Raw genomic sequence first — 24,805 nt, forward strand, 5'->3', positions numbered from 1 at the left:
CTGTCTGACTGAGGATTGGAGGCTGGATAGCTAAGTCAAGGCAAAATGCCTTTTATGCAGATGAATGTAGATTTTATTAATTCCAGCCAAAAATATGTATAATTTTATTAATTCAAAACAAAAATGTATAAAAGTATGCAAGCGTGTTTATCACAATTTAATTTTAATAAGAGATATTTTGGGGAGTGCTGTCCTGTCTTGTACCAGAGGGACTGCTGAGAAGATAAACAATCTCAACCTCAACCGTCTGCTCCAGTGCTGGAGGTGGACAGAAACAACTGTCAGAGCTGACACATCAAAGATATTCCTAGCACTTCCCAGCCTTGAAGAAAAGCACCTGGCTCAGATATTTTCCTTAAATGTTTTGTAGATTTTCCAAGGATGCCCTACTTCTCCTATAAATAATAATAATAAAGATTTTAATAAAGATAGCTCCGTTATGTTTCAGTCATCCAAAAACATCTGTGATTCTTCCTATTGAAAACATAGATCCAAATGTGATACCATTAATACAGGGAAATAAGACCTGGTTAACAATATATATTGCCACTGCATGTGTTTCTTATTTGTGAAGTTATAAACCTGAAAATAGGTATGCAAAATGAATGCTTCAACTTGAAAGGGATAAAGAAGACAAGAGTTATGTTACTTTCCAGTCTAGTAGAAATGAATAGGCATGTACAGTACATTGTTCTCCCTTGCTGTTTTTTAAGGCATGAAAAGCAATTTGAAGTGTATTCTTGCTTTAATGCCATTTAGATTCCTCCCACAGTAATGTCATTGCCTGTTCATATGTGTGTCTGCATAACAGCGTGTCACTAAAAAAGAAACTTACTTCATTCCTGGTTTTAATAAAGTTTTGTTGTGTTACCACTATTCATTCAAACAGAATTTTCTATACCTTTGTGGAAAGAAAAAAAAAAAAGTGTTAAAAATACATTGCTGTATTTTCCTCCAACTCATCTTGGCCAGTGGCTTAGGGAGTTCTTTGCTTTGAATGCCAGAAATACGATTTAGAGTAGCTTGAATTAAAGGAGGCTTAAGCTGATGGTACCATGCTGTACCGTGTCAGGTACATCTTTGTCTCATGTCCAAGTGCAGGCTGGTTACAGGAATGGGCTGCTGGGACAACTGGAAAGGACAATTTCCAGCTTAAACAGAAGGTTAAGGGAGTGCTTTTGTGCCCTGAATCCTTTCAAAGCCCTTAGTAGGTCCTTTCGAAGCCCAGCACTCTGCACTCCCCTTTATGGTGGGGAAATACGAGAGCAGGGTGTGCAGTGATGAGCTCTGGGGTTGAGTACTTCAGGAGCTTCAATCACATCATTCAGAATAGGAACCACATCCATCTTTGAGGAGGTGAGGGGACAGTTTGCTTTGTGAACTCCATGCTTTGATTAATCTATTCAAATATTAACAATGCCTGGTGAGGTAGACCAAAATATCCTCTGGATATATAAATATTCATATACTAACATCTGCCACAGCTGCATAGTTATAATTCTCTTTTCATGGGAGGAAAAAGACTCTTTGAGGAAGGTCCAATGTACCAGAGGGTTTCTCTCATCATACCTGTCACTTTGGAAGTTGTGTAACTTTTTTTACTTCTTTATGATTCCATTATTTTCAAGTTAGTTAGACTCAAAATCTGAGGATTTAACTACAACATAGAAGCTATTAACGTTCCTGGGTCACTTTTAGTTAGTGCATGTGAGGTACTATGTGATTCCGTATTATTAAACAACTTCTTTGAGCGTTTGCAGGCAGGTTTCTGCCTCTAGTCCAGCCCTGAAACAACCCTGCTTTACCCAGTTAATGTTGCAAGATTTTTTGTATGCTCCTGACCCCCATTTTTGACCCTTAAGGACAAGCCTTCCATTTTATATGGCTTGGTACATCCCATTGGAAGGCCAGCATTGTTCCCCAGTGGATTTTATACAGATTTACTCCAGTTTGGTTATCACATATTAAAAAATGTATCTTTTTCTAGTATTCAAAATTATGGTTGGTAGTTGTTACTTTCCGTTTTATGGCATAGGGAAGACATTGTGCTGGTGTACCACCGTTGTCTGAGCATGCATCGGCCTTATTCTCTGCTTACTTCGTAAAGAACATGAAAGTGATTGTACATAGAATAGAAACACAGAATGATTTGGGTTGGAAAGGACCTTTAATATAATGTAGTTCCAATCCCCAGCAAGAGGAAGGGACATGTCCCTCTAGATCAGGTTGCACAAAGTCCCATCCAGCCCAGCTTTGAATGTTTCCAAATGGAGTCACTTCTTGAATATATTTCCTTTCTGGAAACTCTATTCAACACTCCGCAGCTGTGGTTTTTTCCTCATTTATAGACTGAATAAGTAAGTATAAAAGAACTGGTTTTGGTTACTTCTGGGTACGTGAGCTCCAGAGGAAAAAACATAGAAATAGTTAGATGTCCCAGTTCCAGTTCTGAACTCTGACTCTCTTTGCAGTTAAACCAGTACTGAAGACTGGTGTTAAAAGGATGTACAATTTGTGTGATTAAGACCATCTCGTACAGAAAGAGATGTTGTATTTTTATATGGAGTTGTCGTTCCCCACAGAACGAGAGATTTACAGCTCCAATCAGGTGCTGAACGGCCATTTTACAGAATGGGTACTTGCCTTCCAGCTTTATCTTTTTAACCTTTGACATTACTTAGATCAGACAAATGCGAGTTGACCCTATTATTTCAGGAGAAATCATTGTTTTGCACTGTGACAAATTATAGGCAGGCTAAATTATCAAGAGCTCTTCAGTCCCAGTCTCAAAAGTTACTCTGACATTTTACAAAATTTCATCTAAATCTTGTTTTTTTCATTTGTTAGAATTCTTGCTAGATAAAGATTCCAGAGCTGCTGCTTCATCTTCAGTTTTATTTTGCACTTAGAACATTATGGGCTTGGGTTTTTTTTTGTTAAAGTTGCAGCCTACCCAAATTACACTTTAGTCTAGCAATTTAATGTCCTTAGGAATGCACCAAATTATCTTAATCACATTCCACTGTGATATATTACTACTTTTAAAAAATACTGCTGGGAGAAAATCACAAGAGTACAAGAGGGAGTTGAAGGATAAAGATGTAACACTTAAGGGGGTGTCACGGTTTGAACTAAAAATCCACCTGCGTCCGTGACAGGGGGCCGTAGGCCCCGGAGGGGCCCTAGGCCGAAAGGAAAAAATTAATTAGGAAAAGAAAACAGCGGCAACGATCTAAGGAGGCACACTTATTTACTAAATACTATATCGAAATACAGGATAACACAATATAATACAATATAATTGAAAATTGAGCTAACGAATCAAGCAAAATAGGAGAGAGAATGAGTCCCGTAACCGAGAGGCCTACTGTAAATCTAGGCGAACGGCTGAAGGCTCCCACACACTCCCCTGAACGCCAGAACTCGAAAGACGTCAGTCTGTTCTGCGACAGAGTTAATATAGAGTCCAGGTCCCGTGACCTATCGTGTTGTTCCCTGGGAGATGTAGTCTTCTTCTGTAAGTTGCAGATTCAGTAAAATTATTCATGCTTAATATGATGTTATGATGTGGAATACTGATAGCAAAAATTACAAAATTATTAAACCATGACATTCCACCCCTTATTCTACATCATTACATTATGTTTATACATACATACACACTCATATGTATAATTGTGAATAATCAGCAACCTTATTTTTCTCAACAATTTATATTTATTCCATACAAATCCCTAAGTTGAGAACAAAACTCTATAACCTAACCTATTATTTATTAATTTTGAGAAAATGGCAAAACTGCCAGAAAAAAGAAAAACATGTCAGCGGTAGAGGGGAAAGGCAGTGCTAGTAGGGCGTCCCCCACATCAAGGTGCACTCATCCTTTCCCAGCCACCACAGCAGATTTCCTTTTGACTTATACTTCTTTCCATGTGTGCTCTACACATGCATGGCCAGTGCAGGATATAGAGTCCAGATGGAAAACTTGCTTACAGAATGCCTAATTAAGGTATATAGAGAAAAAGTGTTTCCTTAACATTAATCCACTCTATCTTAAGTCCTATACCTAATTGAACTATTCTGTACCTAATTGAAATATTTTCTGAGACTCTACCTATATATCTACAGGAAAATCATTGGCTGCACTCCCCCAACATCAAATTCCCTTGTGGTACACATTGAACATTCCCATTTTTGTCCATCACCCACCATGTGCACCCAGGTCCCTGGGCAAAGACAGTACCCCGGAGAGGTTTGCCCTTTCCTGACGCTGGAAGGACCCAAACTGTTTTTCCCAACACACTCTTTATGTGTACTACAGGAACTTTATCTCCCTCCACGGTACGTAGGGAGCTGGATTGGTTAGGACCATTGCGATTACTAGATCCTCGAGTGTTGACCAACCAGGTGGCTTCTGCTAAATGGTTCTCCCAATTTTTATACGTTCCGCCACCCATTGCTTTCAACATAGTTTTCAACAACCCATTGAATCGTTCAATCTTACCAGAAGCTGGTGCATGATAGGGAATATGGTAAATCCATTCAATGCCATGATTTTTGGCCCAAGTGGTTACAAGGGAATTTTTAAAATGGGTTCCATTATCAGATTCAATTCTTTCCGGAGTGCCATGCCGCCACAGGATTTGCTTTTCCAACCCTAATATGGTGTTTCGGGCGGTAGCATGGGGTACTGCGTATGTTTCAAGCCACCCAGTGGTTGCTTCCACCATGGTGAGTACATAACGCTTACCATTGCGAGATTGTGGCAAGGTGATATAATCAACCTGCCATGCCTCTCCATATTTATACTTTTGCCATCGCCCTTCCCCCCAAATAGGTTTCATCCTCTTGGCTTGTTTAATTATGGCGCATGTTTCACAATCATGAATAACTTGAGCAATAGCGTCCATAGTTAAGTCCACCCCTCGGTCTCTGGCCCACTTATATGTTGCATCCCTTCCTTGATGACCTGAAGTCTCATGGGCCCACCGAGCTAGGAATAATTCACCCTTGTTCTGCCAGTCCAAGTCTATTTGAGCCACCTCAATTTTGGCAGCTCGATCAACCTGATGGTTATTTTTATGTTCTTCAGTAGCCTTACTTTTAGGCACATGAGCATCTACATGGCGCACCTTTACAACAATGTTCCTTATTCGGGCAGCAATGTCTTTCCACAGTTCAGCAGCCCAAACAGGTTTACCCTTTCGTTGCCAATTATCATTTTCCCACTGTTGCAACCACCCCCATAAGGCATTTGCCACCATCCATGAATCAGTATAAAGATGAAGCATTGGCCACCTCTCCCGTTCAGCCACATCTAAAGCCAGCTGAACAGCCTTTACCTCTGCGAATTGACTTGATTCTCCTTTACCTTCGGTGGCTTCTGCAACTTGTCGTGTGGGGCTCCATACAGCAGCTTTCCATCTGCGATGCTTCCCTACAATACGACATGATCCGTCTGTGAACAGGGCAAATTTCTTTTCGTTTTCTGGTAGCTCATTGTATGGTGGTGCCTCTTTAGCACGTGATACCTCTTCTGTAGGTGGTGTTTCAATTTTTTTACTCTCAGGCCAGTCCATGATCACTTCTAGAATTCCAGGACGGCTGAGTTTTCCCATTCGAGCTCGTTGAGTAATTAATGAAATCCACTTACTCCAAGTGGCATCAGTAGCATGATGGGTGGAGGGAACCTGTCCTTTAAACATCCAGTTTATTACTGGCAAGCGAGGTGCTAGAAGAAGCTGAACCTCTGTCCCAACTACTTCAGAAGCAGCCCGAACCCCCTCATACACGGCTAAGATCTCCTTCTCAGTCGGAGTGTAGCGCTCCTCAGACCCTTTATATGCTCGACTCCAAAATCCTAGGGGTCGGCCTCGGGTCTCTCCTGAGGCTCTTTGCCACAAACTCCAGGTGGGACCTTTCTCTCCAGCAGCAGTGTAGAGGATGTTCTTCACATCCTGTCCCGTCCGTACTGGCCCCAAGGCCACGGCACGGGCTATTTCTTGTTTTATCTGCTCAAAAGCCTGCTGCTGCTCAGGACCCCATGAGAAATTATTCTTCTTCCGTGTTACCTGATAGAGAGGGCTCACTATGTGGCTGTAGTTTGGGACATGCATTCTCCAAAAGCCCACTACTCCCAGAAAAGATTGGGTCTCTGTTTTATTTGTGGGCGGAGACATAGCAGTGATTTTGTCAATCACATCTGCTGGGATGTGACGACGTCCATCTTGCCATTTTATGCCTAAGAACTGGATTTCCTGGGCAGGCCCCTTCACCTTGCCGCTCTTAATGGCAAAACCAGCTTTCAAAAGAATTTGGATTATCTGTTTCCCTTTCTTGAAAACCTCTGCTGCTGTATGGCCCCACACCACAATGTCATCAATATACTGCAAGTGCTCAGGAGCATTACCCTGTTCCAAAACAGCTTGGATCAATCCATGGCAAATTGTTGGGCTGTGCTTCCACCCCTGGGGTAAACGGTTCCAGGTATACTGAATACCTCTCCAGGTAAAAGCAAACTGTGGCCTACATTTTGCAGCCAATGGGATGGAAAAGAAGGCATTAGCAATATCAATGGTGGCATACCACCTAGCTTCTTTTGACTCCAATTCATACTGGAGTTCTAGCATGTCTGGTACAGCAGCACTTAATGGAGGTGTGACTTCATTCAGGCCACGGTAATCTACCGTCAGCCTCCATTCCCCACTGGTTTTACGCACTGGCCATATGGGGCTGTTAAAAGGCGAGTGAGTTTTGCTAATCACTCCCTGATTCTCTAATTGTCGAATTAGCTTGTGAATGGGGAGCAATGAGTCCCTATTGGTGCGGTACTGCCGTCTGTGAACCACTCTAGTGGCAATTGGTACCTCTTGGTCTTTTACCTGGAGCAACCCCACAGCAGAAGGATCATCTGACAGACCAGGTAAAACTGACAGCTGCTTAACACCGTTTGTGTTTACAGCAGCTATCCCAAAGGCCCATCGATACCCCTTGGGATCCTTGAAATATCCCATCCTAAGGTAATCGATTCCCAGTATACATGGAGCCTCTGGACCAGTCACAATAGGGTGCATTCGCCAGTTTTTACCAGTGAGGCTTATTTCGGCCTCCAACATAGTCAATTCTTGGGAACCCCCAGTCACTCCATGGATATAAATTGGTTGTGTCCCTTGGTGACTTGAGGGCATTAGGGTGCATTGTGCACCAGTGTCCACCAAGGCTTTATATTTCTGTGGTTGAGATGTGCCAGGCCACTTAATCCACACAGTCCAGTATACTCTGTTGTCCCTTTCCCCCCCCTGGCTGGGGGCAGGGCCCCTCTATTGTTTACCTCGGCGGCTTGCAGCAACTGGAACTTTCCCCCGTTTGGAAGAGTTCACCTTGGTGGTTGTTTTGGATTGTAATTCTTTCACTCGTGCCTGAAGTGCAGAAGTGGAAGAGTTATACCACTTCTTTATATCCTCCCCATGATTACTCAAGAAATACAACAAAGCAAAACGTATGGTCTTATCATTGTCGTTTGCTTGAATACGAGGTGTCTTATCGTTGTCATTTGCTTGAATACGAGGACGTCTCTTTTTTATGGTTGAGATTTTCGATGATACAGGTCGAGAGGAACTCATGTTGTTTAGCTCTCTCAATAGGCGATCGTGGAAATCCTGGTTTCCATCATCTGGTACCACCGTGGATTCATCTACATCAGGCACATTAGCCAATTTGTCAATAATATCACTTTGTGTTTCCTCCACTTTGTCTAACCTTTCCACTATTTTTTTTCCCATTTGGACAATGGCTGAAGTATAAAGCTTAACTTCTGTAGCGCTTATAAATAATTCAAGCTCCTGAAGTCTGCTAATTAGCTCATTTACAAGGGGCTTTCTTTCCCCTTTGCCATATACCAATGCAAGTGCACTGGCATGCTTTTCTGGAGCTGCCTTTGTAAAGTCACGCCACATTTGTCGTGGAACGTGGACTGCTTCAGGATCATGTAATTGGTTTGGATTGTTACGATTGAACTGGGGGCTGTAGAGCATTTCCACCAGAGCCCTTTCTCTCAAAAATTGGATACCTTTCTCCATATCAGTCCATTTCTTTTTCTCAGGCTCCAAGTCCCGTTTAAAGGGGAATCTATCTCTTACCGCTATCAACATCCGCTTCCAGAGGGTGTAGGACCGATTTTGGCATGTGCCTATACCTCTGTCCACACGTGAGTCCCTGGAAATGCTACCCAGTTGGCGAGCTTCACTGCCATCGAGCCACGCACTGTTGGCACCATTGTCCCAGCAGCGAAGTAACCAAGTGACCATATTTTCTTTTGGCTGACGTGTGAAATCCTTTCTCAGATCTCGAATTTCACTCAGTTTAAAAGATCGATCAATAATGGTCGTAATACTTTGCTCACCTTTTGCTCTATCAAGAGTCTCAGGTGTTAATGTTGGCAGCTGTGTTGATGAGGCTGCCCCATCTATAAGTTTGGACTCGAGAAATTCTCGTAAAGAAAATTTAGCTTTTGGCTCCTCGTCTGACTCTGACCCTGACTCTGACGCTTGTGTTATTTCCTCCAGGCGACCTTCCTCCTTCTTCCTCTCTCCTAACTTTCTCTCTCCTAACTTTCTCTGCTCCTCTGACTTCTTCTCCTCCTCTAACATCTCCTTATACTGCTCTAACAACCTCTGCTCCGCCGACTTCCTCTGGTCTTCTGACTCCTCCTGCTCTCCTGAGTCCCCCTGACCTCCTGAGTCCCCCTGCTCTCCTGAGTCCCCCTGCTCTCCTGAGTCCTGCTCTCCTAACTCCCTCCGCTCTTCTAACTCCTTCTGCATTTTCTCTATCTGAGTTGAAACTCGTTTTGTTTTTCGCCCTCTTACAGGGGCAACCAACATTGTATCTGGTGCCCCCGGTGGTTGGTTAAGTTGGAGTACATACGGTTCAGACTTGAGGGTGTCGCATTCCGCCCTGAGGACGTTATAACTAGACTGGAGGGCGTCGTGCTCAGACTGGAGAGCGTCGTAGTCAGACAGGAGCTCGTCGTACACAGACCGGAGGGTGCTGCGACTGGCTTTGAGGGCGTTGTAGTCGGCCTTGAGGTCAGTGTACAACGAGTCAATAGAGTCATGTTTGACCTGGAGATCGACGCACTTACACAGGAGGGCGCTGTGCTCGGACTGGAGAGTGTCGTGCTCGGACCGGAGGGCATCGCGCTCAGTCTGGAGAGTGTCATGCTCGGACCGGAGGGCGCTGTACTCGGACTGGAGAGTGTCGTGCTCGGACCGGAGGGCATCGCGCTCAGTCTGGAGAGCGTCGTGCTCGGACCGGAGGGCGCCGTGCTCGGACTGGAGAATGTCGTGCTCGGACCGGAGGGCACTGTGCTCAGACTGGAGAGTGTTGAGTTGGGATTGCAGGGAGCTTTTCTCATCCCAAAGTTTTTCTGCGTCAGCTCTAAGACTCTCTTTCTCGTACCAGATTGAGTCTCGTTGGTACAGGAGATCTTTTCTCTCAGCTTCAAAAGCTTTTTCTCTCTCTACCTTCTCATCCCAAAGTTTTGCTGCGTCAGCTCTAAGACTCTCTTTCTCGTACCAGATTGAGTCTCGTTGGTACAGGAGATCTTTTCTCTCAGCTTCAAAAGCTTTTTCTCTCTCTACCTTCTCAGTCCAAAGTTTTTCTGCCTCAGCTCTAAGACTCTCTCTCTCAGGAATGGTATTGACTAAGGCCCAATAAGCATTAGCTAGGCCCAAAATCATTTGTGCCTCCTGAGATCTGCCTGAGCCACAACATTCCTGCCTCAAATATGCAATCAAACTCTCAGGATTCTTCAAGTGTTCAGGAGTGAAGCTCCATAACACTGAAGATGTCTGTCCTTTGAGAATCTCTTCAATTCCCTGCCACTCAGTATTCTCTGGTTCTAGGGAAGACTTCCTCCGGATGTTATAAATCCAGATACTGAGTGAGATTATTACAATAATCAACAATAAGATCAGGGAGATTAAGAGTGTGACCCACTGATCATTCAAAAACTGCATAAAGGATTCATAGAAAGAAAGAGGAGCACGCTTAAAAATCACCATTTCTGTATAATTAGTTGCATTAGTTGCTCCCTCTGGAGCTGTATACAGATACGAAGTGAGCATTGCTAACCATGCTTTCAAATCATTATACATGTTTACAATTCCATAAGAAAAAGTGGCTAGCTTAAACATGGCCCAATATGTTCGGAGCGTCTCAAAAAAGGAACCAATGGCACACAGTCCCTGGTAAAACAAATTTAGTAGAGAAAACATCTTTTTTCCTCCAATAGAGAGAAAAAAGTAAAAGAAAACAAAGCTCAGCAGTGTTTATAAAATATACTGGAGTATTGGCAGTCCGCCTGGACTTTCAAGGTCAAGCTCGCAGGTGCAGAATCGCAAACACGAGATAGCTCCTTAACAGGGAAAAAAAAAACTCGTAGCTCTGTTAAAAGCTAAAAGAGCAACAGAAGAAAACACAGAAAAACAGCAACTCAAATTGCCCGCATTCTCCACCAAAATCTGTCACGGTTTGAACTAAAAATCCACCTGCGTCCGTGACAGGGGGCCGTAGGCCCCGGAGGGGCCCTAGGCCGAAAGGAAAAAATTAATTAGGAAAAGAAAACAGCGGCAACGATCTAAGGAGGCACACTTATTTACTAAATACTATATCGAAATACAGGATAACACAATATAATACAATATAATTGAAAATTGAGCTAACGAATCAAGCAAAATAGGAGAGAGAATGAGTCCCGTAACCGAGAGGCCTACTGTAAATCTAGGCGAACGGCTGAAGGCTCCCACACACTCCCCTGAACGCCAGAACTCGAAAGACGTCAGTCTGTTCTGCGACAGAGTTAATATAGAGTCCAGGTCCCGTGACCTATCGTGTTGTTCCCTGGGAGATGTAGTCTTCTTCTGTAAGTTGCAGATTCAGTAAAATTATTCATGCTTAATATGATGTTATGATGTGGAATACTGATAGCAAAAATTACAAAATTATTAAACCATGACAGGGGGAAAAAAGGAAAACTAAACAAAACCCAAGACGTACGTTAAGCTGACTAGAAAATTAACATTAAAAAGTGTAAGAAAATCAAGAAACAATGCTGCTTTTGTAGTATTGGGAGCATATATCTATAGAACAGTATTTATTTTAAAGTACAGCAGTGGAATACTGTAAAATATACCAAAATAATTTCTCTGTTGAACTGGTGTGTTGGTTAGAGCTGGTAAATGCTGTCACCCACAAGGGCTTTGCATCAGTTTAACTGCACAGACATAATGCAGTTAAAGCAGCCTCTGCTTATTGATAAATAGCGGCTGCTTGATATAGCACCGATGGCGTCTTCATGGGCATAAATAGTCATTGAAAGTATTTTTGGATGTAAGACCCCATTATTTTTTCCAAATAATTCTAATTCCAAAAGCCACTTAATTAACAAGCACCTTACTTCAGAACTCATTAGAAACAATGTTCTTTTTTTTTTCAAAACGTATTCTGCATTTGTCATCCAGTTTAATACAGTTCTAGTGGCAAGTAGATATGATAGTACACTAGAATGTAAAATGGGCAAACACTCTATTTTCATTTTAGAATACCAGGTTTTAATTACATTGATCATATTTAATAACAGGGCAACATCTTATTTTCTAGGTCAGTGTTTTGTATTTGTGTTAGGATTAAAACACTTCAACATTCAGGATGCCAATAAACGAACTCATTGTGTCAATTAAAAATAACGACCTAGAAAAATGCTCACAATCTAACATAAAGTTGTCAGGTGTGCCAATTGCGCCTTAATGTCCCTATCAGTGACATACCATTAAGTCACAGACAAATGTATACATCAACAACAACAAAAAGAATAAGAATAAAAGAAAAATAAAGCACAACGTGAAATACTGACTCCGTCGAAGGGTTCACACAGACCACAGGAAGAGAAACCCAGTTGTTGAAATACTGGCATTTCCTTTAGAAAAGTAGAGGGCAGCTTTCGCATGGGTAGGAACTTGTTCTATATGTTTGCCTTCTGCTGGCCAGGGAGGGAGAGGGGAAGTACATGAGAGGTGAAATCCTGAAGCCTTTGAAGCTGAGCGTTAGATTTTTAATGAGTTTGTTCCCGGGGTTGTTCATTTGTACATACAAACTGTTAATACCGTATAGTTAATTAAAAGTACGGTAATTTTCATAAATATGTATATGATACATGAAAATTAATGGTCTAGAGAAATGGGAAATAATAAACTAAATTACAATAATTATCTCTCCTGAAGCCAGTTCAGACGTGCTGCTCACGCTAGTCAGAGGCACCAGGTTCTGCTCTGTGTCACAGGGCAAAACATCACTGAAGACAAGGTAAACAGTCCCCAACTTTGTTCCTAAAGAATGCAAAATAAAAATCAGAAAAACCACAGACCATAAATAGCACTGATTTTTATTTTTTTTTTTCCAGTTCTGTATTTTTCTTTTAGAGGTCTCATCCCATGAGTTTGGGTTGCAGTAAAGGATCCACCCTTCAGTAGAATCTCAGAAGCAGCTCTGTCCTCTGGGTTAGTAAGCTCCATTTCAGTATGTCACGGTGAAACAGCTTGTAGACAAACATCAATTTCCATTTGAATGTTGGTAACCAAGATTAGATCCGCATTTCAACCAAATGAACCACTAGGAATGCTGCTGTGACTTTCACTAAGTGGACTTAGCGGACTAAGTGGACTCCTGGTTGAGTGCACCAAAACAATGCTTTTTGCCCCCTGTATAGGTGTGTTTGTAATTTCCGTGGTAAGACAGACAGATCATTTCCATTAAGAACCTTCCATCTCAATAAAATCCCATTAGTTTCAGTTTACATAAAGCTGCAAGCGCATTTCCTCTTCTAATCAATGTAGTTTCAGCTCTCCTTGTCAGCCCTCAGCATTTCTTAACATTTCACATAGTCTTTAACACTCAGAGCTGGAAATAGTTAATGTTTGACTTTATATATTTTATCCTTTTTATATGCACGTGTCTATGGACCCCCGTCATCTGCACTCTCTCACCAGGGAGCCGCGGCTCTACGTATTTCTGTCATTAGCGACAAGAAGCCGCTAGTATCTGAAATTAAAGCAGATCTTTGATTTCCCATGAAGACCTCTAGAAGAGAAATTCACTTCAATTCTTCCGTAAAACTTTACAACTTTGTCTTCGCAGCACAAGCGGGAGCCCTGGTGAGGCTGTCATTTGAAGTGAAGCTGCTTCACAGCCCCTTTTGTTCCCTCCCCGCTGGCTGCAGGGAGCGGGATGGCTTGTGGTGACAGCTGTACAGTTACGGATGGGAGCAGGGAGGAAAAAAGCCCTTGTTCAGTTAGGAGGGGTTTTACATCTCTCTGTTTCCATAACTACCCAGAAGGAGAAAAACATGCTTCTTTCATGCTTGTCTAGATTCAAAATTGCCTGTTGTCATCCTTTCACGGGTTCAGTGCCTTTGCGGGTTGGTCCTAGTGATATTTTTGGATGATGAAATTATTGTGAAATTTGTATATTGTCTTCACTGCTGAAATTTTGACTCTGGCTTATTGGCTGTGTTTGCTGAGGTGTCCTTTTATTTTCGTTTGTATCTGAAATGTTTTAGCCAAGTCTTATCAACCGTCTTCATCAGGTGACAGTCGTTCAGCTTACAGAGTCATGTCTAGGAGCATGTTTAATTCTCGGAGAGCCCTAACATTTCAGTGCTCATTAAATATATCTTTGTCCTTTAATCTCAAGTAGACTTTATAAAAGTGGCATTTTTTGTCATTTTTGTTTTGGTTTTTTTCCTCAATTCTAGCTTTGGTGAGGCAGCTACATCAGTGCCTCCTGATAACTCGTTCCTCTCCGAATATAAACAACATTTGCAGTTCAATGGCTTCTAACACGACCAAGCACTCACAACTCGTATTGTCATACCGTGCTGTACCAACTCACTGTCCACAAAGATACCCAAAATGAGACTTTGCTAGCATTTATGTAAAAATATTTAATGTTAGAAGCAATACTTTCAAAAGGCTGGATGTGGCTCTGGGCAGTCTGGTCTGGTGGTTGTTGACCCTGCCTGTGGAAGCAGGACTGAAACTAAATGATCTTTGAGGTCCTTTTCAACCCAGGCCATTCCATGACTCTATGATTCTGTGAAATGTTTAAAAACTCAGGCTTAACTTGCTATGGATAAGCAGGAGCTGGGCAGGAGCAAGGGGGGCATTTTACAAAACATTTCATAAAGAGATATAGCGCTGTTAAGTGCTGTAAAAACAGTGCTTTGAAAAGTTATAAATAAATAAATAAATAATCAATTTTAAACTCTTCCACATCTTTAGGACAGGTATAATCTAGAGATTTGGAAAGGTGACCTAAGGAGGGAGATGTCTGAAGAGAATCTGACAAATAGGAGGTTTTTACCATGTTGTACCACATTCCTAAAGCCAACAACACAGAAACGTCAGAGTTCTGTTTCTGTGAGCTGCTCATTTCTGCACTTCCCTTTGCCTCCACTTCCAACGTATTGTACCTTCAGACCTCTGCAATCCTGCCCCGGCTCATGGGGCACAAAAAGGTCATTCGTATGTCGCTGCCTCCAAACCTGTTGCCATTTCTATTAATGAGGTAAGTGAGCAGCCCTGTATTTAACCATCATTATCATGACTTCGGTGACCATGAGTGCAGCACTGCCTCAATCTGAAGTTGTAGAGCATAGAACCAGTTGGTGGAGCAGAGTTGTTCCATACCAGAGTACCTGAGGGAGGGCCTGGCAGCGTTTTCATTTTTTTTTATTTAGCATCATTTGATTACAGCTGTCTATCCTGATAGTGTAATGAATCACCAGGAGTCACTATGCAGGCACAGCTTGTATAAAAGAGCACTTCTGTATGTATGAGATGCCCACTAGACCAAGAGATGCTGTCACTTTAATTTAACCCAGTGCATAACATACGCCCAATACTAAGCCATCCACTGAGTGGATGCTTAGATTTACTACTTTATTATCTTTAGATGATGTATAATATCTCTTCAGAGGGTGGGATCCCTGTACCAAAGATTTGTGCTGCCTTTATTTGCTTTCATTGGGTATCTTTATACTGCAATAGTGTGAAATAGTGAAGTAGTGTGTAGCCACTGATCAGGAAAGATGGGCATACTTCAAAGAATTCTGTTAATTATAAATATATAAGAAAAAATAAGCCCTACTCAGTTGAAATAGGCAGCACTGCCTTTGCAATGTGCAGAGGTCACACATACGATTTAATTAACGTATGTTAAGAGCTTTGAAGTCCTTGATTGTCAGGTGCTGTGCCTTACCGTTGTGTTTATTGTCTTACTCCTCACTAATGTCTGCAATTTGTGTTGCGTGCATCACTGATTTATTTTAAGAAAGCCTTCTTCTTTTCTCATGTGGGGAAAGGAGCATTGTGTTTGCCTGCTGTACATACACCCCTGATTGCTGGTAGCACACAACGCACAGCTTTTGTGCTTCCACCACCAGCGCTGGTCAGCCCCTGACTGCTGCTGACATGTCGGCTGCGTTGATTACGCTGTTGGTTTCACAGATGGGTGCTTCTTGTTCAAAGCCTTCAAAATGAGGAAACATTTAGCTAATGCCTTGCAGTACATAAAGAGATCAAAAAGGTCTAAAAGCTATCTGCTAGTCTTCTGCTACAAGCAATTAGGGTAATACTGAATCCAGCCCAAATCACATAGTAATAAATATTTTAGCCATCCTTTAAGCATGTATTGATATTCAGGGCTGTCTGCTGGTAAATAAAACAATCAGAACTAAATTTCTCTTTGAATCTGGGCTATTCTGTGTTTCCAGCACTCACAGGGTTTTGTTTTTTTCATTCTCTTTCTGTCTGTCTCTCTCCCTCTTATTTTGTCTCCAGAGAAAATTATTGTCTGCCTGGAAATCAAGTTACAGCACTAACTGAAATAGTGGCATGTTATATACGGAACAGGGGGCCAGACTGGCAATTTGCTGGGAGCCTCTGGGGTTTGTTGCCTTGGCCAATATAGAACAGGCCAATATAGAACAGGCTGCAGCCAACTTTATATTTGATCAGAGGTGAATCCTGAAAAAAAAGAAAAAAACAGCAGATCCAGTTACAGGAAGCTCCATCTTCATCTCAGCATGTCAGTGGGTGCTTTTGTGCTGGATCATTTGGTCGTGCTGCTTCTGCTTGCATGGATCACAGTCTGTGTTGGGAAACAAATCTGATTGTCTCCATATTTTTTTCTCATTCTTCCTGTGCATCCAGATATGTAGTGTAAATGCAGCTCATTTTCAGATCCAGTCACACATGCTCAGTGTTGCATTTATAACCCTGTATGATTATAAATTAGTGGGCATGGGTACCGTAGAAGTGTTCACCTTATAAATCAGAGTGCCAAGAGCATTCTAGATTCCAAACTTATTCTTTTTGGTCATTTTTATGTGCAAGCTCTGGTGTCAGAATCTCTCCAGTGTTGCATTTAAAGTAGATCTTCAAGAAATTAGGGGTGTCATCCAACTCAATATAAACCGAAAATGTGTTGAAATAGTTCTGTGGTCTAACATTGGAAATATCAACTCTATAATGTGTGAATACATCCTTGAGGCACCTCCTAATGTCAGTTCTAGTGATGATAATAGCCTGAAAATTGTTTTCAAAACATGATGCTGTGACTTCCCTAAGTTTGTAGTACATTTACAGCGGCTCCATTTACACTTAGAGTTGTAGTTGTCTTCCTCAAGTGAGTAAACACTGCAGCTGACTTTGATGACCCTTTCTCACTGCAGTAAGGTGTGAAAAGTTTGTCAACGTGAACAATAAAAAATTACTTAGCCCTGCAGGACACCCCACTGCCAACAATCCTTTGAGCAGAATTATCATATGCAGCCTCGTATGTGTCATTCAGTATGGAATTTAAAATATTTGCCTAATATCCAGCATCTGTTACTGTTTTATTTTGTAGCACAGGTGTGCGATAGTGTCAGTAATGCTAAAATCCAGACAGGTTGGTCTTTGCTATGAAGTCCTGCTGCCATAGCGGTTTCTGGAGTAGAAAAAAGTCATGCCTTGCATTTCACATTTCTGTGCCAACAAACGCAACCGAAGACGACTCCTGTAGGCTTATTTCAGGGCTGGTGAAGCTGTACCAGCAATGATACCTCTTTATCAGCCTATGTCCTGTCTTCAAAGGGAGTGCAGTTGGGATGCAGAGACTGCAGGGCACAGCCTTGCTGAGGCTTTGCTCGGGGGTGTAGTGCTCCTTTTGTCCATGTTAAGAATTTACCAGTTCATTATTTCATCTGTCTTAAGGGCTCCCGAACACATCATGTTCAGGAGACAGCCACAAGCAGTCAATTGCTTTTGGGTGCCTTTGGAGGAGGCTGGCAGTCTGAGAAAACCCCATAACAAGTAGACTGGGAGAGGAGGACTGAGCCAAGTCATTATCTGTCTTTGCTCTTCATCAAAATGCAGGATGAAAGAGCTCCCCCCATGCATCAGCTTCCCCAACTCCCCTATGTAGGGGAGTCACAGCTTTGTTGTGCCGCCTTACCTTCTGCCCTTGACAGAGTTCAATTGCAATTGAGTTCAATTGGAAAAAAAAAAAGGAGAAAGTATTTATCTGTAACAGGTTACTTCTCACCTTCTGTGAAAAAGTAAATGAGCAGTTCTTCTCAGGTTTTCTAACCTCCCTTAGTAATTCCAGGAGAGAACACATACAATCTTTAGGGTTTAGGAAGGAAACACAAGGTGGTGGGGTGGTATCGGAGATCTTCACATCTTCATTTGATTCCCACCTGATGTCAGATGAGGTTCGGGTTGGATATTAAGATAAACCTCTTGAAAAGAGTGGTCAGGCACTGGAACAGGCTGCCCACAGAGGTGGCTGAATCACTATCCGTGAAGGTGTTCAAGAAACAAGTAAGTGTGGTCCTAAGGACCATTGTTTAGTGGGCAACATTGGTGATAAGTAGTTGGTTGGACTAGATGATCTTGGAGGTATTTTCCAACCTTAATAATTCTATGATTCCCCTTTTTCTTTATTACTATTCCCTTTCAGATTAAAAATAATAATAGTAAAATAAGGGACCTACGTCTTGTTCTCAATCCTGAATTTAAAGCTCTTCTCCAGAGATGTGTGCCTGTCTTCACACTGCATGGAGGATAATTTAACCAGTAGGATATTTGTCAACCAGGAAACAATTGAGTCCGTGCCCAATAATCCCCGAGTCTCAAAATCTTGACCACTGGTGGCTGAGTTTGCAGTGTCAGGATGCCTCAGCAGAGAAGACAACAGCCTCAGCTGCTGCAAAGCCAAGTACAAATGTGAAACCCTATCAGACTGGCCTGACAATGCAACGAGGCATTTGGTTACTGCCTCTCTGCAGCTGCTTCAGTCTACATAGCAAGGGTAAATGGAGCATCTAATTTTGGCATGCATTAGGATTTCAGTGTTGCAGTGAGGAAAAGGAGAAACTTTTGAAAATTACTAGAGAATCGTGAGTTCTTCTATTATTTAGTAAGGCAGGTTCACTATGGTGCACACTTTCCCATGACTCTTAACTCTCATTTGAAAGCTAGATATTTTGCTTCATAACTTAATTTCTTGTGGCTTTTAAAACACTCTACCACCACCTATCAAAATGTGCAAGTGTTTGCAGTGCTGGCACTGAATGGTTAAAATGCTTCTTTTTCATAACTAGGGCATAACCTTGGGAATTAATCTCCCTAGTTGTTAAGGCAAGAAAGTAATTGGATTTTCTTTAGGTAACTTTTCTTGCTCCCCCCTCCCCGGCTTCCCCTTCACACACACATTTTCTGTACCAATCATGAAAGCCTGGGTAAGCACTGGTCACTTGCATGTTCTCAGGAATAATTAGTGGTGTTTCACCAATTACCCTTTGCATTTTTATAATAGGTTTGGTTTTTTCCTCAACAACTATTTATAAACACTACTTGTAAGAAGTGTTCTTCCATATTTCAAAGTTCTTTATATTTTAGCTCTTCCTTGCTGTCCCCCCTTTAAACCTCCTCTGTCCAAATTTAAGCTGAAGTGAAAAGTTTTCCATTAAAAGTGGAAAGAAACTTGAGAGCTTCGACTGTGCTACAGCAATGTGCATTGGAGAGAATCTTTGACTGGGCATCCAGTCTCCAAAGTGCGTGAAATACAGAAGAAATAAACTTGGGGAATAAGTTCCTTTCTCATTTTTACCTCCTAACATAAGTAATTTAAAAAAAAAAAAAAAAATTTACTATGTTTTATTTCTGTTCCCATTACTTGATCTATACAATTATGCAGTTGTTCTTGGTCCTACCTATGATCCAAGGCTTATGGGCTCTTCAGTTGTAATTTGCCCATTAATTAAGAGGAAGAAAATGTAGTGCAGTGGGTGGAGCTGGGGACCAGAAATCAAAGCATCTGAGCTCTTCCTTCTCCGTTAGTGACCTGAGGAAAGTCACTTGTACCTCCTGACCCGTATTGTCTCTGGGACTCTCAATATAATTATGTTTAAGTGCCCCCAAGCAATGAAATGAAGGCTGAAATGGCAATATAGTGAGTGCTTCCTTTCTCAAGCTCCACAGAGATGTTCAGGTGCAGGTTTCAGGTCAAGTCCCTTTCAGGTTCATCAGCAATATGCCTATTATAATTGTGGAATAACATGCTGGTGCCTATTATGTACTTCTTTATGAGGAAAACATTCAGCTAGCCTTTGAGAATGACTTAGCATCAGCAGTGGTGGAGAAGATAAAAAGGACTGGCTTGGTTTCTGAGATCCCAAAGCGAGTATGAGAAGCAGGAAGGATTCTTTCCTATTCCTTCCCTACTATGGAACTGTGGGTATTTCCTGTGATGTTATGGGAAGAAAGAACATGAGTGCCCACTCTGCTGACACCCCTAACAGTCATTAAACTCCATTTTAATCTGTATCTGTTTAAAAAAAAATCAAATGAGACAAAAAGCAGATGAACAGTAAAACCTCTGTACGAACAAATAGACCAGGGGGATAAATAAACTATAGGAAATACCCAGCACATCCCTTTCTGAGTCTTTCAGGGAATCCCATGTGTTGGAGAAAAAGCTAGAAGTGAGAAGGAGCCCGGAAGAAAGACTAGCAGGAGATAGTTTGGATCGTTTTTCACTGCCAGAACTGCACTGTGTTGTTTCTCCTTTTACAACTCATCGGCAGGCATTATTACCTGGTGAAAAAATTTGTTTTGCAGCTCATCCTGAGCCCTCATAAATCATTAATGCCTGGCTAAGCACAGTGTGAGCATTACAAACACTCTGAGAATGAGGGCCCGTTCTGATATAACCTTGTGTCCAATACTAATGCCTGCTAGTTATTTAGCAATACAAAGGGGCCTCGGCTAGGAAGATCGATGAATCGATGCAGTCTCCTGACTTCCTTCTCCTCTCCACCTGCCTCTTCTGTTTATGGTTCAGAAACTGAGCTGCAAAAAACATGGGACTATGTGTAGTCAGCTCTGTCGAGGGCAGCATGACGAGTGTGGGGCAAAGGGAGAATTTAGATCTTCCAAATGTGAAAAGGGAGCTCCAGGTTCTGATTAGGGCTTGTTCTGATTTCTTTCTTAAGAGCCAAATGGCACAGCTGTTCCAGACCTGTGTTTTGTGCTTTGCATCCTTTAATGAATGCATGTGGCGTAAAACACACTGGAGTGTGGAAAGTATGCGGATAGATAGAAACTGGGACCAGGAACTGCAGGACTGGATGTAATTAAAGGGTGCTCAGCAAAGTCCAAGTAATGAGTCTGTTACCTGGGGAGCTGTCTGAGGACTTAGATGTTCCAATCGGTTCACACAGTGTAGCAGATAGCACAGAAAGCTTCCATCACTGTGAGACTGAACTTAGGTCTCATTATTCAGCCGTCTTGGCCACAGTCTTGATGTCAAGGATGGTCTGTACCACCTGCTCACCCTGAGTCCACCTCCAAAAAATCCCAGCCCATTCAGAATGAAGCTAAACCCTATTTCCTCTTCTCTCCCAGAGCACAAGATCCATTTGTGTGGTTGCTATACAGTTGTGTCTTCGAACTCTAAAAGTAATTGATCATCAGCTTTAAAAGGAGGAAATGGAATGAGGTGAGATGAAGGCTGACCTCTTGTGTAAGTGTAATCTTGAACTTGGGTGACTTAGTCTTGGTTTGAGCCTTTGCCTTGAAAGACATCTGCAGGGAAGATTGCAAAGGGCTGCCACAGATACTAAAGAGAAGGAGCTTGAAGGAAAAATGCCATTGTTGTGGGTGGAGGACAGTAGGTGGGCAGATTTGAAAAGGGAGTGACAGAAAACAGAAGTGAAATTAAGTAGAGGATATGAGAGACTGTCAGAAAGTTCAGAGGGGAAAGTAACTGTCTTTAAGGAGTTTAACGGTAGCAAGTTGGCCCAGAGGAAAAGGTGGCTGTTCCAAGGGAAAGTGGGAAAGTGGGCCAAGGAAGAAAAAAAAGAGTCATTCCTACATGAAAGGGAACAGAAACATACTTCCTCCATGATCCTGATCATGTCAGGGTTTAACCCGCCAGGTAGCACAGCAGCTAAAATGTTAATGTGTTATCAACATGGTTTTTCTCATAAAGCTAAAACATAGCATCGTATCAGACACTGAGAAGGTAGAATCAACTCTGTCCCGGCTGAAAGCGGGACAGCAACAAAGAAAACACGTAATGCCGTTTCTATGAAACCAGAAGTGTTAATCACTTGGGCCCTAAATCAGGCAAAACACCCAGAGTATCCGTGGTCCTTCACTGAGGCCTGCATCGTTGTGCTTCAGATTAGATAAATTCCTTAAAAATAGCCCCTGCTATAGCACCCACAGGACAGAGTGGTTTATTTTCCTCTATTATAGATCTGACACAACCTGCTGTTATTCCTCTGCCCTCTCTAATGATCTGCTTGCTCTCTGGAGAGCACTGACCCATTTCAGCTCAGAATAATTAGCCTTTCAGACACTACTGTGTTTCCATTAAATAGACATAAATGTGCAAGGTGACATTTATTTACTTAGGCCTGAAAAATGTGCACCACAGATGTTGGGGCTTGGGAGAGCTTCTATTTGTTTTAACACAACAGTTGTATATTTGTATGTTTTCATGTTGTTTAACTGATGGTGCTACTCTTTTGTGGAGTTCCACTGGGGGACAGGAGAGCACAAAGATTATTTGGGTCCTTATTTTGTAAGGCCATTTGGCAATGCTTTGGCAGCACAGCACCCAAGCCTGACATAGTGGCTTCAAACTTAATTCTAGTTACACACGCCAGCTCCTTTTAACTTTGGTCTCCATGTAAAATAATGTTGATTTACAGATCTGTCTGAAGAAGGGTGTGCTTAGGGTGTTACAGTGAGAAAATGAGAACCTTGACCTATTGCAAACAAAATAAAACCAAAATCCTTTAGTTCTTAAAATCAACTCTTTTATCATCTTGATCACCAGCTTTTGAACAGCCAGACTATTACCTAAGTGAAAAGTATATTATTCATCTTGATAGCCACTTTGGCCCACAGAGTTGGAGGGAAGGCTTACCCTTAAAAGTCCAACTGGTTTATAAAACATGTAGGTTGCTCAGCAGTTCGCATCCAATTCTGTTAGTACCACTAGGCTTTATAAAAGGAGGCATCAAGCAAGGTAGGTGCTTTATTGCAGGATGGAAACACTTTCATAGGTTATTTTAATCATTACAATTCTTTCGTGATGTGTGAAAGTTGATTGTTGCTGTAAATGAAGCCATTGAAGGCTAAAAAAAGTGCTGCGATGGTAAAAATCCTCGGAGTGCAAAAAAGGGGGAATTACTATAAAAGACAGTAATTTATTCTCTGTGTGAGATTATTTTTTATCATAAGGATGCTTTTGAACTAATTCTGGTATATATATATTGTAATCTATAGAGCTGAGGTATATTCCAAGATGAATTGATAATTCATTTAATTTTGTGTGCACTTTAATCTATGTATTATTTGTAAGTACTGTTTTACTCTGTTAACTGAGAGGCTTAACACAATTTTACTATGTTAAGGCTAAGTTATTTTTGCAGGTCTTGTGGTTTTATTATTTTGACCCATATCCAGTTCATACTGCATCATAATGCCATATTTTTACTGATATTATTCTAGTATGTTCAAAGCTCGTTTGCATTTGGATAGAAATTCATTAGCCCTTGATTTTTATTATAACAAATTATTTTAACTTTTCTGTGATATTGCATTCTCTGTGTTTCTGATTTGCTGATGCTTAAGTATTTTGTTTTCGTTTTAACCCTTCCAAAGTTAGGATTGTTTTTGCTTTTTTTTTCTGTATATGTTTCCGTTGTTTAGACCTACTGGTTCCTGCTTTTTCTTTTTTCCTTTTTTTTTTTTTTTTTGTTTATTTTTGTTTTTAAATGTTACGTTTGTAACATCTGACTGTCTGTGTTGAGCCGATCTTACCAACAAAAATATCAGTTATTTCCTGTTTCTCTACTTCTTTACAAAAAAGAAAAAAAAAAGAAAAAAAGAAAAAAAAAAGAAAGAAAATGAAAAGTAAAAAGTAAAAAATAAAAAACTCTTAATGGGAACCCTGGCACTGTCTGTCTTCTCTGTTCTGCAGAAATGTTGAAGGAGTTGAACCAGCAACGCAGAGCGAAAGAGTTTACAGACCTGAAAATTATTGTTGAAGGCAAAGAGTTTGAAGTCCACCAAAATGTTCTAGCTTCCTGCAGCTTGTATTTCAAGGACCTGATTAAAAGGTTTGCCTTCCTTCCAGCTGTGATCTGCTCTGTTCTTTTGTAGGGCGCATTTGTGTCGCTTTTTTTTCCTCCCCTCTCTTGCAGGTTTATGAAGATTGAATCTCCTGTCACAGAGCCAGTAGCCATTCTTTCCACTTCCTCTGAATGTATTTCCAAACTGAGACTCAGATCCATTTGTTACACATCTGACTCGTACAGTGTAATTATTTCTGATCAGTAGAGGCCTGTTTTGGCCGAAGAGTGTGTTCCACTACTAAGAGATCTAAGATTTAAACTGATCTGCTAATAGCGATTCAATAGCTGATCTACTGATAGGCTCCGACTAAACACTATCGCTGTCCATGCTTTCAAGGGACTCCATCACATCTGACAAAAGTTTATCCTTCAAGCTACACTGAGCTGTCAGCATTCTGGGGAACGATGCTGAGACGCCATGCTAATAAAGGATTTTGATGAGCTTGATCCCTTCACCCTGAAATCTTTGTTAACATGCTTTTGAGTGCCTTTTATGGGCAAAGGGATTGTTATTTTTATTACCCAGGGATTTTTTGAAAGCATTAAAAACAACTGATGAATTTCTCTGTAGAAAAGATTGGAAATAAGTCTTTTTTTCCCTCTGGTCAAAATATAGCTCAGTCTGCATATTAGGTAAAGCATAGTTGTTTGCCACAAACACTTAGCTTAGGGTAGGTGCAATACCTACATTTTCTAAACATCAGGTCTCCGCCTTCACATTTTCCCCCCTCTATTTCTAGCTGATTGATTCTAAACAGTGCATGATAATCTTTTTTTTCCATTACATTGATTTTGCAATTTGTATGCTTCATATACTTGCATAGGAATAAATTGGTGCTCTCATATTATTAGTAAGTTAGAGTAGCAAGTAGGGAGAAAAAAAAGAAAAAAAGAAAAAAAAACATGAGGATAACTTTCATTTTTCTCTCAATCATCAGCAAATTAATGCAGCTGCTGATTTTGCCTTGCAGTATTTTCCTGAGCAGACTGAGCCTGGACTGTGCTAAAAAATGGGATTAAAGAACATTTTGCTTGCTTCAAATCCTGTATTTAAAT

General features: G+C 41.4%; 1 protein-coding gene across 22 annotated transcripts in view; it reads left to right on the top strand.

The window, feature by feature from the left end:
• KLHL29 (kelch like family member 29) overlaps positions 1–24,805 on the top strand; it is a 397,537-nt gene that overhangs the window by 303,027 nt on the left and 69,705 nt on the right. For 21 of the 22 annotated variants that reach the window (XM_085543958.1, XM_032443409.2, XM_032443408.2 and 18 more), the window contains one exon: positions 23,596–23,734. In XM_085543958.1, the coding sequence (XP_085400084.1) occupies positions 23,596–23,734 (139 nt within the window). Of the gene's footprint in view, positions 1–14,489; positions 14,620–23,595; positions 23,735–24,805 lie in introns of those variants that run through there. The other variant, XM_085543976.1, reaches the window with a different exon arrangement.

The sequence above is a fragment of the Coturnix japonica genome, chromosome 3, assembly GCF_054131305.1.
Source record: "Coturnix japonica strain WE chromosome 3, WE-NBRP24, whole genome shotgun sequence".
NCBI lineage: Eukaryota > Metazoa > Chordata > Aves > Galliformes > Phasianidae > Coturnix > Coturnix japonica.